The 15723-nt window shown below is 30.6% G+C and overlaps 1 protein-coding gene across 1 annotated transcript; it reads left to right on the top strand.

Moving 5' to 3' along the window:
- Positions 1-842: 842 nt before the first annotated feature.
- LOC129231128 (zinc finger protein SNAI2-like) lies at positions 843-14588 on the top strand. The gene is made up of 2 exons (XM_054865374.1): positions 843-981; positions 13480-14588. The coding sequence occupies exons 1-2, from the start codon at positions 843-845 to the stop codon at positions 14586-14588; spliced, it is 1248 nt and encodes a 415-aa protein (XP_054721349.1).
- Positions 14589-15723: the final 1135 nt, after the last annotated feature.

Genomic DNA, 15723 nt, shown 5'->3' with positions numbered 1-15723 from the left:
CATCACTTGAGCCGCGACGCTGAAACAAACCGGCTACTCTCTCTACGGAAACCATCGTGGATGAGAGCCGCATCCTCTGCGCACGTGGTCGGCGGATTTTAGTTTCGCTTTTCCAGCGCCTCGTGGGAATTAGAGCTCGTCTCTGGAAACTCGATTCTTTGCCAACGATTTAGCTTATTCGAAAGAGAAATATGATTACATATTGGAAGTCAATTACTTTTAACTCTACTAGTGATACTTTCTTGTGCTTGTGATTCTGCTTACATTTTGCTGTTTGGAAAAATCAGTAGAACTTTAAAAAAGTGGTATATTTATAGAAATTCGTGGAACTTTGCAAAAAAAAAACTGGAATATCTGAGGAAACTCGCAGGACTTGCAAAACTGATTGTATTTGAAAATAACTTCTTAGAAAGTTGGAACGTTTGAAAAAATCAGCAGAGCAATAAATGATCTGACATACCTGAAGAAGTCACTAGATGTATTCGGAAGGAGATTGTGAAATTGTTACTTAACTAAAAGCTGGGCTTTTTGTTGAATATCGAAAAACTTTTCACTAGCTTTCATTACGAGCTAGCATAAGCTCTACTACATTTTCATTGAAATAATTTCGGATTGTTTTACTAGATGCATAACCTACCGGGATTACATTAAAATCCTACCCATATTTCAGAAAATTAACCAATCCAAAACGCTACTTAACTAGACCAATTTCAATAAAATGCTCGGAAGCGTTTTGTTCTTGCAATGAGAGATGAGCAAAAGAACAAAATCATTGAATTATGAGGATTAAGTCAGCAAAAACAGTTATCTAAATTCGAACCGATTCAACTCTAACTCCCGTCATGCCAAGGGCATTTCTCATCAAAAAACACAGTCCTGGGAAAGAAATAGTTGGCTTCAAAGGAAAACTACTTCTTGATGAACCTATAAAATGTGACAGTGTCCCTTCAGACCCCCTGAGTGAGGAAATAACACAAACAGGTAAGCCTCTCCACTTATAATTTCATTTATCGAAGTGATTTTATTAGTGAAAATGTATATGTCAGTTATTGTTAACGGGAAATGTTTTGTTATTAAATTAAAGATGGACATTGTTTTATTAGCCCATTAGTATATTTCAAATATAATAAGTAGTGTATGTTATGTACTGTAGTTATAGTTAATGAGGTAGGGAATATCCATATACAATAATGAGAAGTGAAACAAAAATTTCTGAATAGTAGAAATAGTTTTAAGATAGCAAATACTTTCTAATTTTCTGAAAGAAATTTTTGCAAAACGTGATCATCGGTTTTCAAATGCGCTTGGTTTTGACTAACTGTTCGAATCTTAATTTCACCAAAACTTCGAGCATTATGCGATACTTCAAAAACTAATAAGACCTTTTAGTATAGTAGACGGCCAACCGCTAACGACTCAATACGAATAATATTTTGAGCGAGCAAAATAAAAAACGAATATTATTTTGTAAAATTGCAGTCTGGCACCGACTTCATAATAACGACTTAAGAAGTTTAAATTTTGTCTAGTTTGTTTCTCTATGTAATTCTGTAACAGAATGATTGAACATGGAAAAAATCAGTAGACGGAATTAAAAAAGTGGGAGATTAAATTTAGCTACAGTTTATATGAAATCTTCTTTCTTAATATATATTAGATAAAACTCTCTGGTTGAATTCATAACTTTGCAATTCTGGTTATAACTGTAAATCTACCATTGATCAAATTCCGTCCGATTTATGGAACAATCGATTGATCCAAAATGTGACAGCTCAAAATTTAACCAATATGAAACATAAGGGTTTACATAAAAAAAAAATGTAAACTCAGGTTCACAGAAAGTTTTTCAAGAAGTAGTAAAACTAAATTTCAAACAATTGGGAAAAAAGAAACTGAATAGCAACCGATTAAAATCCATCTCATCAGGCACATGGATATGGAGAAAAACTGAAAATCCACAGCCATTCCAGATTCACCAAAAAGTCAGAAAACTATTCCATCTTATCTGCTGGTACTTCTTAACCAACGGCGTTTTGTAGTAATTCAAAATTAAAAACTTTCTAATTCGAATGTCTCGTTAATTTTTACATTTATTATTATTACTCTTTTTTTTTTCAATTGTGTATCTATATGAACATACACAGTAAAAACTGAATTTGGAAGAAAAAATACTCAAAAAGGAATAGAGAAGTTTTCGGAGATTTTTCAACATTAGCAATCGCGGTGAAACTTGAAGATATTCCTTCAATGTATTTTAAAATTCTTATTGAAGTACGACGGAAAGAAAAACGTTTCATATTAAAAAAATTCTGCATTACAATCAAAATTTTTCCGAATTTTATCTCAGAAATAAATGCAATGTTAACAGTGCAACTTTCATGAAAAAAAAAGTAAAACGTTTTTGATTTTTTTTTTTTTTTTTTTTTGAATTTCAATAGCAAAGTTTTTTTTTTACTTAATGAAACAAAGCATGTCATATTTTGATTATATCTTAAGCTGTAGGAGTGCCTCCGAAGTTTAAATAAAAAATGTTTCATCAGTATTTATTTTAAACGAAAAATTCATTATAATTATGGTCAGTCATGAGTTATTTCAAGGCGTGACAGAAAAATAAAAAACATACAGACATACTAATTTATAATAATAGTTTCTTTAACATCGATAAAATCACAATCTTCCTAATAAAGCAACGTAATATCTTTAGATACTTATCTGAATATTCAGATGTAATTTGAGGTCCGAAGAATCTAGCTACAAAGAGACTAGTTTTAAATTAGAAAAAAAAATGTTTACTGATTAACATGTTGAGATTTTTTTTAATTAAGTGCATTAACATTCTTTTTCTGTTTTAATCTCTAGTTTTATTAGTTGCTTCATTACTTATCCTACGAGGACTATGCGATTTAATTTTCAGTTGAAAGAATTTTTAGAATATTATAGGAAAGTTATTCAAATCAGTACGCATACATATTTTTTAATGCCATGCAAGACGTATTTTCACGCTTTTTGTTTAGAAGAAAAAATTAACTTCATAGAAAATAGAATTGACAAAAAAAATCGATTTTTAGTATATATTACTTGCGAATGCTTACTTATTTATTTGTATATTGAATAGCGAAAGTTATTCTAAATGTTACAAATCAAACTAGTACGCATTTCATCTTTCCCTGTCGTCTCCCATTTCATCCTAAGTATTTTTTTTCCTTTTTTAAAGGGATTAATCACTATTATGGTCTTTATAGCCTCCATATATTTCACTCTTTTAAAAACCGTGAAGACGTATTTTCACGCAATGAAAAAAAAAAACACTTAGTTCTCCATAAATTTATTTTTTAAAGTATTTTAGCGTTTCGTTGATCTTTACTGCCTCCGCATATTTCACTCTTTTAAAAAATGTTGAGAAGTATTTTTACGCCATGGAAAAAAAAAACAAAAAACAAGAAAAAAAACACATGGTTCTGCAAAAATATATTTTTACAGCCTTCGTACATTTCACTCTTTTACAAAACGTTAAGGAGCAATTTTACGTCATGAAAAAAACACCTTGCTTTGCATAAAGATAATTTTTAAAATATTTACGGGCTTCGTTTTCAATTACGACGAACAAGCATCTTCCATTGAGACAAGTTACTCTAAAACTTGTTTGCAAGCGTTTCATTTCTTAAAACTTGAAAAAACGTACTCGAAAGATGTCAGCCATTTATAGCATTGTTAAAAGAGAGGAAAAAGAATCTTTAATATTCTTTACATAATTATTGTAATTTAATGCTTGACGCAAGCATTAAAAGCATTCCCTATTAAGCGAACAGATAAATTTCATCATTCAATATCAGTACATGTTTCTAGAGGTTATGCATAAAAGCACATTGAAATTTTCTTTGAGTATCAATTTTATTTGAAATGAAAAATTAATATCAGTTTTTAATGCAATCACATTTAATTTAAGAAGCTAAAAGTAATTATCCTGGTAAAGGCTCGTCTGTGCTAATAAAAATTTGACCAAATGCTTATCATTTTGAACATTTATTAAGGCATGTGATTCTTTTTAGTCAAAACATTAAAATCACATTTGTGAGCAAATTTCACTGTACATTTTTTAGCTTGAGCAATACTGCAATTGTGAAACGATGAGGCAACTATGCATTGTAACTTAGTGTACCTTTTTTAGCGTGAAGGATTTTACTTGAGCGGATTAAACTGAGTACAAATTTGAATGATGCTGCACATAAATTTTATAACTTGGCAAGAATAAGCATATGAAATAAGCGATAGGTATGACAAAGGCGAATATATAAAATAAAGCAGCAGTATTAATTAACCAGTATTGAATAACGAAACTATTATATTAGACTAAACAACGGTGCAGATCAAAATGAAAAAAAAAAATGAGAAAGTAAAGCGATAACGGTTTTGTGAATCAATGTAAATTATAAATTGAACTTTTAATGATAACGTTATAATTTGAGACGTGAAAATCGTATAAGTTGAAAAAAATACGCATTGACGTTAAATGCAGAACAAGTCTTCCGAGAGCAGTTAAAAATGTAATAAAAATAATAATGATAATAATAAATAATTAAAATAATAGTGTGCTAATACTATGTAATAATTTTAATAACGCAAATACTTTTCGAAGACGAAATTTCATCGATTGAAATATTTTCAATGTTTTTTTTATCCCTTGACAATAAGTACTTTAGCAATTATATTTTGAACATATTTGAAGATTATTTTTTTAATAATGTTTTTCTTAAAAATAATATTTAAAAAAATAATGGTTTTGCATTTTAATTTTCATAAGACGACGAAAAATTTACTTTATTCGAACGTTGCAAATTTACATGGTTAATAATTCAGGTAGTGTCTTCGTTTGAAAGATTACAAAATGAGTAGAAAAGTTTACTTTTAATAACAATGTTTCATAGTATTTAACAATTAAAACTTTAAAATTTCAAATCTATTCTTTATCTTTAGTGGAAAATAGCAAAATATTAAGCCCTATATGCATGGTAAACTTCGGATTGAAATGTGCTCACTCATAGTTTTCTTCTTGCATTTTGAGTACTTTCAGGGTTTGATTGTAGCCTTGTTATATCTATTTTAAGTATTCTTGACATGTTTTGCTTTAAGTTTTTTCTTCATTTTAATAATTTAAATCATTGTGTACATGTAATAATTCACCTTCTCTCAATGAAGTATGTTTGTTACTAGTTAACATCTTTCTTTTAGAACAATGGCATTTTTGCGTAAAACGAATGTCTACCATAAAAAATTTTGTATATCTGAGGCCATTTAAATATAAATGTAATGAGTATAATGAAATTAGTACTTTATGCTGTAGCAAAAATATTTCATGATTAACATTAACTGAAAATATCAAAACTTTCTTGGTTTTTTAAAAAGTACTCATGTATTTTTTTTCTGTTATTGCGTTACTAATTTTTGTGTCTTGCATTATGAAAGAAAACTCAACGATCTCAGACAGGTTTTTCATAAAATCAGTTATATTTCTTCCTCGGACAGTCGCAAATAGATTTTTTAGCAGATGATTTATAATTTCCGCAGTTTCTAGACTTCTCAATACTTATCTATTTGTTTAAAAAATTTTTAGAAAGAAATATCTTGGAAACAAATATTGATTGAGATCAGGAAAAATGTTGGGATTATGCTGTGAAGATTTTAAGTTTAAAAAGTAATGAAATAAATGATTTTTTAAGTTAATCATAAAAAGAGCTCTCTAAAAAAAAGACGGGACTCTCTTTTCTTCTTATTGAAACTCCTCGATTTTGAGAAAGTTGTCTTCACTGTCAACTTTCCCAAAGCAGCACTACTAACATAACAAAAGAGAATGCTAGGGTTTGGAATTTAAATATTAACTATTGAAATATTTGGACAGGGTATTGTATGCATTTAAAGTAAAGAAAATAATTTAATTCTTTCATAGCAAAAACTTTACACTATTTACAAAAAACTTTAACATTCAATAGCTATTTGATTGACGCAAAGGAATAAGTGGTTTCAGTTAATTTAAAAGACAGACATTATCTTTAAAACTAAGCTTTCATTTAAGCTGAAAGAAAATGTCCGTTAAATTACTCTAAAACCCAATTCCGAAACTTACTTTGCTTGAAACAGCAATCAGTAAGTCACGATATAGTCTCAGAAATTAACTTACTTGAAATTTTTGTGGTATTAAAAATAAAAAATAATTTTGTGTCCTGTAACATACTAACCGATTAATATTTACGGAATTGCTTTTTATTAAAATACGATAGTATATACTCAAGTAATCGAGTAGTGATGAAAAATTTTGTTTTTACGGAATATACAATAGTGTAAAGCCGACCTTATTGAAACTTCAGACGGGTAAGATCGATTTTCAAACAAAAAAAAAATTAAATTTCTAAAACAATATTTTGAAAATATGTGAAGGTGTGATTCTTAAATTATATTTTTCACTGTGAGCAAGCAACACGAAAATCACTTTGTTGGTAACTCACTTATCAAAGCTGTTGCAATATCATAGTAAAATTCAATCTGTAATTGAGACGTTAATTATTAGATTCACTTTCACTTTTTTCTTTTGCTAAAATTCAAGTTTTCTTGTATATTTCTAATAAATACGACAGAATAATATTTTTATCAGTTGCATTTTTTTTTCTGCTGTAGTGCAGTTTTATTGTTGAACGCTTTTTTTTTTTTTTTTTTTTTTTTTTGTGCATTTCTAATCAACATGCTACCAAAACATAAAAGGTTTTATGAATAGTTGGGAAATTGTTTTTCCCCATGGTTGTGCGTGGTGGCGTGATTAAAAAAAGTAATGAATAATAATTTTGCCAAATTAAAGAGTAAAAATTGTTTTAATGTATTATGCACAAACAAGTAAGACAAAATAGTTAAGCAGCTTAAAAAAAAACCTTACATTGAGTTCCTGGAGAAGAAAACCCCATTAACTTTCATTTGGAATCAATGCCTCCCAATCATTTTCTCAGGCTTATTCATCACAATTGTAGTATTTCTACTAATTAACTCGTAGCATTCTTGAGTAAATGCAGTGATCCAAGTAGTCAAGCTTGCAAAAAAACATAGGTAACCCCTTAATTGGGTAATTTTGAATACTTTATAAGTTTTTATTAACAAAAACAAGTACATAAATCACAATTATTTTCATTTTTCACTGATGAACACAGTTCAGAAAAAAATTTTCGTCAAAGAAAAAAATATTTTTCTTGTGGAAGCTTAAGTCCTTCAATCACCCTGTGGTTAAGCAGTCTCAGAATCTTTACACGAACCGCAAGGTGGTTAAAACGAGAAACCAAGAATTTGCACCAATGCCACAATATCCAGCTATCGCATACCTCAAACGATTTTCGTTTCCTGCCCTCGTACGTACAAAACGCGCGTGAAATCACGTATCTTTTCCACTGAGAAAAATTTGTGTACATATCATACGAAAAATCTCTGCCCATGTTCAGTAATAACCTAGATTAGCTGCAAGAGAATTTTAGGGTGCACATAAGATAACTTTTAATCCATTTCTTTCCGTTTAACTCCAGACTGTAGTTTATATTTCCTCGTATTTAAGTTTTATAAGTTAAAATTCAATTTTATGTGGAATAATTGTTAGGATGTCCGAAAAGCCCTCGACAAACTTTAAAAATTCATAGGAAAGCAACAAATAGTTGTATCAACATGCGCTTTGCGCCACAATACTTCATAGGTTCAAGAGTTTGTTTATGACAACGTAAAGAAAATAAAAAAAAAAGAAAAAGGAAAAAAATTATAACTAAGTAATTGCTGTATTACGGTAAGAATTTGTTTTCTTACTATGATGATACTGCCGCCTGTGTAATTACACTGTTTTCTTTTTTTATTTTCTCCCCCCCTCCCTTTTTTATAACGGTGTCATAAAAAAATATTGAACCTGTGAAGTAATTTAGCGCAAACCGCATATTGATACGAAAAATTATTGCATTTCTACGAATTTTTTTAAAAATGCGTCGAGGACGTTTCGGACACCCTGTATTTTAATTCTTCAACATGCTAATAAAATCAATTACAGAACCAATAACATGAACCCCTTGATAAACGATGACGTCAGGGAGAAGTCATTTATTTCAAGTGCCATTGTATAGACTGATGTGTCCGAGATGTCATCCATTTTAATTGACATTCTAGAATAATGTCTCCGAAATGTCATTATTTCATGTGCCATTACAGATTTTGTGACGTCTCCGAGACGACGTCGTACGGCCATGGCATCTTTCAATTCATGTGCCCCCATTGTATAGACTGATGCGTCAGACGCGTAATCCATTTTAATTTCCATTCTGGACTAACGTCTCCGAAATATTATTTCATGTGCCATTACAGACTCTTCGATGTCTCCGAGATGTCATCGTACGGCCATGGCAACATTCACTGCATGTGCAATTGTATGGACTGATGTGTCCGTGACGTCATCCATTTTAGTTTGCCATTCTAGACTAATGTCTCCGAAATGTCATGTGCAGTTGTCTCCGAGACGTCATCGTAAAGCCATGGGAGAAGAAAAAAATTATCGGGCGTTTTTTAAAGTATTCTGAGTCGCTCCGTTTCATTAATTTTCTAGAAAAAGGCAAAAATGAATTAAAGAGTAGTGGTAAGGTTCGAGGAAGCGGGACCTCTGACCACTCGCTCGCAGACTCACGCAATCGATCAAGATTCCTTTGAAAATAGTAAATAGTATTTACATCCCTGTAATTTAAATTCATTGCGATTCTTTGTCATACACCAGGAAATAGTAAGAAAATGAATTTAAAAAAAAAATGTATCCCCGGATTGAAAATAGCTCTCATCTTCCATTTTTACGAAGAGCAAATGAAAATCGCTTCGAAAACACCGAACAGAAAAAGGACTTATCGTTCAAGAAAGATAAATACAATCTATGAATAGGCGTGGACTGATATACATTTAAAAATATATATATAGTACTATATCTGCTTTATGAAGCGTCTGAAAAATTGAAATGGGATCAGTTAATCTACCTTTTGACACATGTTAAAGCGATAAAGAAGAAATTAGTTTTTAATAATGAACAATAGAATTTTTTTTTTAAGAAAATTACAAAAAAAAGTCAAAGGGTTTGAGCTTTTATTTATTTCATTTAAAAAATTTGTGAGCTAATAATAATATTGAGGGTAGTAAGATATTTCCATAAATATCTTTTATTATGTTTTTAGTGACACTGTTAACTCCTCCCTTAATTTCATCCTTTTTTTTTTTTTTTTTTTGGACAATGCAACATACATTCCCCAGAAGCTGGGTTCCGCAGAAGCTAGCAACTCTCTTGTTGAAATAAATAATAATAATAATAAACACAATATATCAGTTAAAAGCTTAAATAGTACAGCCATTAAAAGATTAGTTGGTACAACTACTTAAAGCAATTTACTGAAACTTACTGTCTCTTTACGAATAGAAGTTATTTTTGTGTGTCCTCATTCAACTAATAGTTGTACATGAATGACCTGAAATCTTTTTTCCATTAGGATTACAGTTTACGCCGTTTTATTTGAATCAGCTGTTAATTGAACCAACCGCTTTAATGAATCAAATCGTTAAAACAAACGTGATTCACATAAGCGGTGACCACTGCACAGTAAATACGTAACAACTCCTTCCTCAAGTAACTAATAAGGTTTAATATTTTTTCAAGCCATTATGAGGAAACTCATTTCGTCAATTTCACCACAGAAAGATTTAAAAGTTTAGATTCTCTAATTGATTACTGTAACTTTCGCTGCTTAAATTAGTTTTCTTCTAAAACATACTGTTAAAACTTTTCACTTGTGTCTGCTTATCTCGTACTATTTCGAATTTTAAAGTAACATTTTGATCCTTTCGTATGTAAACTAGAGCTAATGAGTTACTGATATGAAATTTTAAACTAAAACAGCAGACTATGCGTTTATTAACAAGGGTGGAATGAAGTAAGTCAAACAAGATCTAGAAAAAAAAGTTAAATATATAAAACAATAATAATATTAAAGAGTATTGGGAAGCAGTTTTTTTTAAGTACAGAGAGAATATCACAAAACCAAACGCTCAAGGATTACACTGGCTTTTGTTCGATTGTTTATTGGCTAAACGAACATTTTATGCACTTTTAAACTCTGTAATTAAATATTTTTTACGCTAATAAAAACATTTCGAAGCATTGCTAAACACAACTCAGGTCTCATAAAAAAGTATTAATTGTCAAAGCAATTGAAAATGTAAGCATTGAAGTTAATTACAGCAAATTTTAGTAAAGTACTTGCACGAATATTCTGCATTAGATATATATATATATATATATATAATGATTATAATATCACCTACAACATTGTAGTAATAATTTCGTAAAACGATATCACACACACACACTCTCATTGGCTTTGATGTTAAGTACATTTTATAGTCTTGCCCTAATCGCATGCGTTTCATAAACTTGCATAAGTGTAACACGTTATTTTATAATTACTTTTTTCTAGTATACTTGATTCTTGCTTTTTAATCGGAATTAGTTTGACAAATTCTCTATTTCCTTCACTTTTGTGTTTGCATTAACTTATTGAAGGACATTCATCTGTATAAGTATCCGACTTGCAATAATCATTAGAATTGTATTCATTACAGAAATGTTTTAAAAGCTTGTGATTAATGCTAACCTTTATTTCACAGTTATTTCAATGCTTTATGCATTGTTTTACTTTTGTCTCTTATCAGTTCATAACCTTAGAAAATCAGAAATTATTTAACGAATTTTATATTTTTATGTCTATAAGGCTCTATTACGCATGTGACATTTGTCTATAAAAGAGATCCGACTTACACTAGTCATTCAAACTGTATATCTTATGCATTTTTTCATAAATTTGTTACCTTCACAATGCATAATATAGAAGGAATAAATAAAAGAAACTAAAATTTAAAGCTTCCATGTTGACACTTTGAAAGTTAATCAAGTGAAGAGTTTAATACAAATGTGAAAAAATTATTTCTTTTTTTTCGCTTTATATTACGATTTTGAACAGATAATTTTTTGACCGAACAATTATTAATTTTGTTTTAGTTGCAATAATATTTTGTATTATTTAAAAACTATTGGGCAAAAACTATTGAAAGATCACGGCTAAAAATTTTATGAGTTGAAAATTTGTAACAAAGGCGCATCTGTCACAAAGATGCAACTCCTGTCATGGTAAAGAATCACTTGTCAATAGTTCAAACAGTCCTTAAAGAGTTTTTCTTCAAAAAAGCTTTTCTTTTATCTCTGTTTCGGCAGGTGCAGCTTTTTATCAATACAAAGATAACTTAATCTTAAATCGAAAAAAAAATAATAATATATAAATAAAAAACTAAGAGGTTCAGGATTTCAAAAAGTATGAATGTGTTTACAATGAATATTAAAAATGGTTTTACACGATTTTCGTTAACCATAAGAAAGACATTTTCCGCTAAGGTAGCGGTTCTTAATCTGTGAGGGGAGTACGATATTCGTATAAAGTGCGAGTATAACGGAAAAACAATGATAAAAAATTAATTTACTGAAAGAACAGCAAATCCAAATCTATTCTGGCATAATAAATGTAAATCACATATAAACACTGACGAATTTACTTATGGGAAAAAAATGTGTTTCGTAAATACACTCGACAAAAGTGAAACTTATCTTTTTTTTTTCTTTTCTTTCAGCATTCTGAACTAGCACTTCACCCGCACGCTTTCTCTCCCGCCACGTTCTTGTTTTCTCTACGCCTGACTTAGACATATTCAGAACAATATTGTATATTTTAAGGATGAAAATAGGTTATAAACAACGAGAAAACTAAACAATACTTCAAATCCACTTTTTAATTGCAATCAAAGACAATGAAAAATATTAGTAACTATAACGTTAATTTTGTCAGTAAAATTTAACAATCTAATTTCAAGGCTGAGAAACAACGTGCATTACTCTTTAAACTGATGACTTGACTTGAATTATATGCTTGTTTAGGTTCAGTTTTCAAATTAGTTTGTTAAATTTATCAATAAAATTACAACTTTATAATTGCTATTATTTTTCATTGTTTTTGGCAACAATTAAAAAGCGGAAGCATTTGAACTTAAAACAACTACGTCACTTCTGTCTCAAAAAAAAGAGCGTGGAGCAGAATTTCAGAGCCCTCACAAAATAAGTTTCACTTCAAAAAAAAAAGGTTTTGTATGAGTGTATATGAGATTTTAGAAATTATTTAATAAATATTACTAAAGTTGTATTTTCTCTTACCGTTATTGATTGCAAAGTATTCAAAATTCTTTATTATTTATGTTTTTATAAGGAGGTGAAAAAAAGAAGCACGATGAAAATAATGTCATTGAAAACTGAGTCGCTAATACTTAAAGGTTGAGAACTGCGGCAAACGAACTATACTCAGTTAAAAGAAAAAAAACTATGTTACTTCCTGAGTAAAGCTGCAGTTTTCAATTTTCGGTGCTTTTTTTTTTTTTTTGCATAACTATCCATAGATAGGGTCTGAAGAAGATGCTCTTTAGCTAAGAAACAGACGCTCAAAATTTTTACTGTGCTTTAAAAACGGCATAACTGCTATTTTCTTCTTTATCATTTAGTTTACCAACAGGTCAAACAATTAACAATTTGAATTTACTGTGCTTTGACTGCTCAGATATCTATTTAGTGTATAATTCGAACACAATCGTTAAAATGTCAGAGCTATAAGATAAGTGTTATTATTAGTTGACGGTCGTTTATATCAGGAAGGAATAACGAACACTGAAGTGCGTTTTCAGATTCTATCTTTTTGCTACTCCATTAAAAACAACTTTTCAATAGCTGAGCCATTTTAACATGTTTTAATCGAGCGCGTTCTATAAAAAACTGTTAATTTCACGTATTAGTTTATTGTTCTTTTTGGAATAATTCCACAAAATTGTAAGTTACGGGTAGATTAAAAATTTTGGGGTTAAATTATAAATTCATGTGTTTCCGTGCGTAAAAGTATATTGAATTAAGTTTGAGTCAAAAGGGATGGACATATTTTTGTAAAAATATCTACGAAATAACTCAAAACAATAGAAACGAGAAATTTTCATTTTATGAAGACGACGTAAAATGTTGTAGAAAAAGTTTTTTAAAAAAAAAAGAAAGGTAAAATATTTTTGCAGTGTACATAGCTTTTTTTTTCGCAGAAAAGTAGAGAGAGAAAACAACAGGGCACATTACACATAGTGAAGGAAAGGACATTTGAAATAGTTTCAAAGTAGATGATTTTATGCTAAACGTTTTTCATAATCAACGTTTAAAGTAATTCTAGAAATAGATGTATAGGTGACGTTTATTCGTTTACGCTCTTTAGAAATTGCAGCTCTTAATTTCATAACCTGTTGATTGCTGCAATTTTGTATACAAATCTGATTTTATTGGAGACTTACGACTTGTTTATTTCTTTTCAGATGCCAAAGCACCATATGACTTAAGTGTGAAGATACGGAAACCTGAAAGTTTATATGAAGAACATCCATCATTACATGTTCGAACTCCACCCACTGTCATTGAATTTTCACCAAAAATTGTTACTTCATCTAGTGTTCTGACGCCACCAATAGGAGTTGCCATGATCGATAGGATAACGCCTTCACCTAGTCACCTGCTGAAACCTGTTGCATCTCTGGAACCATTGAACAGTGCTCCTGATTCGCGGCCTTCCACATGGCAGAGACCAGTTTTCACCCCGTCATATATCCCATTCAATTTCCCTTTTATACCGTTCCCGAGGCCCGCATCCGATTTTCACTCCGGTCCTTATTTGGGGGGAACGGCACTCGTGTCACCCCCTTTGTTACCATTGTCACCGCCACGAATTCAACTGTCCCCCTGCATTCCTTCAGAGCCTGCATACTACGAGAAATCCGCATCGCATCTCAATCCATTGGATCTGCCCCTGAAGGAACATTCCGCTTTCTTAACCCCATGGATTCACAAGGAAGGATCTACTTCGCCAATTTCAAGGTCGGATAGTAGTGAATCCGGCAGGGATTCTATAGGTAATAAATACAGTGGAGTTGTTAGCAGCTCAACAGGAAGTCCTGTAACGTCACAAGCTCCAAGGTATCAGTGCGTCGATTGCAACAAAAGTTACGCAACCTACAGTGGACTATCTAGGCATCGACAATTCCATTGCATCACTCAAGCAAAGAAAGCCTTTAACTGCAAATACTGCGATAAAGTTTACGTCTCTTTAGGAGCATTAAAAATGCATATTCGCACTCATACCTTGCCGTGTAAGTGCAATCTATGTGGCAAAGCCTTTTCCAGACCTTGGTTACTTCAAGGACATATCAGAACTCATACTGGTGAGAAACCATTTGCATGTCCACACTGCAGTCGAGCTTTTGCTGATCGGTCGAATCTTAGGGCTCACCTACAAACTCATTCTGACATTAAAAAATACAGCTGCAACGCATGCAGTAAAACTTTTTCCAGGATGTCTTTACTTTTGAAGCACAACGATGGTGGTTGTGTAAATGCCCAAACTCGTGCCAATCCTCGTCTGTACCAGTAATAAGTTATTACTGTTTGAGCTTTCATTTTTGTTGTTCGCGTAATTGTACTTTACATGCTGCTCTTCGAAGAAGAGCTAATCATGGATTTGTTCTTGTGTTCATTTTGAAGACTGAATGTCGATGTTAAAACTGTGCATCTGGTCGACTAAATGTTATGATGTTGTATCAGTCATCCTTATATTTGCACTACTAGTAACCGGTTATTTTTCACTATGAAAATCAAGATTATTTAGTTGTGGTGATTTTCTTAAAATATGAAATGAGAAAACTAGAACTATTAATCATTATTTTGTACATATTATTGTTTTATAAATAACTACCTTAAATACATGTTTGAAAAACACATCGTTACGAAATATAGCTCTTTCATTACACTTATTATTTATGTGTATTATCTAAAGTCACGTAAAAAATCCAATAATGAAGTTTAAAGTATCACTTTAAACTTTATTTTAATTTCTTTCAAAACCAGTTTCGAAAACACGTTACAAACGTTCAAATACATTTTAAAGTTTTTTTCCTGAATTTTCTTTGAACTACCTTTACTGATTAATGATATGTACATGTACTTCATATGAGAAATACATTACTCAGTCGCCAATAAAATTTCGCAAAATGAAGGCATGTACGTAGGCATGGTCAAAAGGCTCTATAGACCAAAAAGCACAAGATTAATCTCTTAGATAATGTCATTTTCCACGGACCGAAGGAAAAAAAATTATCTTATAAAATTGGTTGTATGTAGATGGCAGCTCTGTTTTTAAAAAAATACTGAAACCTACAATTTCTATTTAGAAAAATGTTTTTAAATTACACTAAGTTTCGCATTTCAGTGCTACTTAAAATGTGCCAAATATGTCAGTTCAGTTGAATCCACACAAGTCCTTTTAACCAATAAAGTTTTTAAAAACTTAAAAAAAAAACATGTTTTCAGTTGAAAATATGTCTAAGAAACGCTTACAAGACTTAAAATACATATCTTTCAATTTTATACTCATAAATTAAGAGCTATTTCTTAATTTTTCTTGCTCGCAGCAGTACATGCAAAGTTTTGCTTTTTATAAAAAAAAAATCTTTTGTACTTATCTATATCATTGTTTTAGTTGAAAACATTTACTATTTTATACTGCCTAT

The sequence above is a fragment of the Uloborus diversus genome, chromosome 10, assembly GCF_026930045.1.
Source record: "Uloborus diversus isolate 005 chromosome 10, Udiv.v.3.1, whole genome shotgun sequence".
Taxonomy (NCBI): domain Eukaryota; kingdom Metazoa; phylum Arthropoda; class Arachnida; order Araneae; family Uloboridae; genus Uloborus; species Uloborus diversus.
The sequence above is the reverse complement of the archived record's forward strand: the minus strand, read 5'-3'. Positions and strand labels throughout refer to the sequence as shown.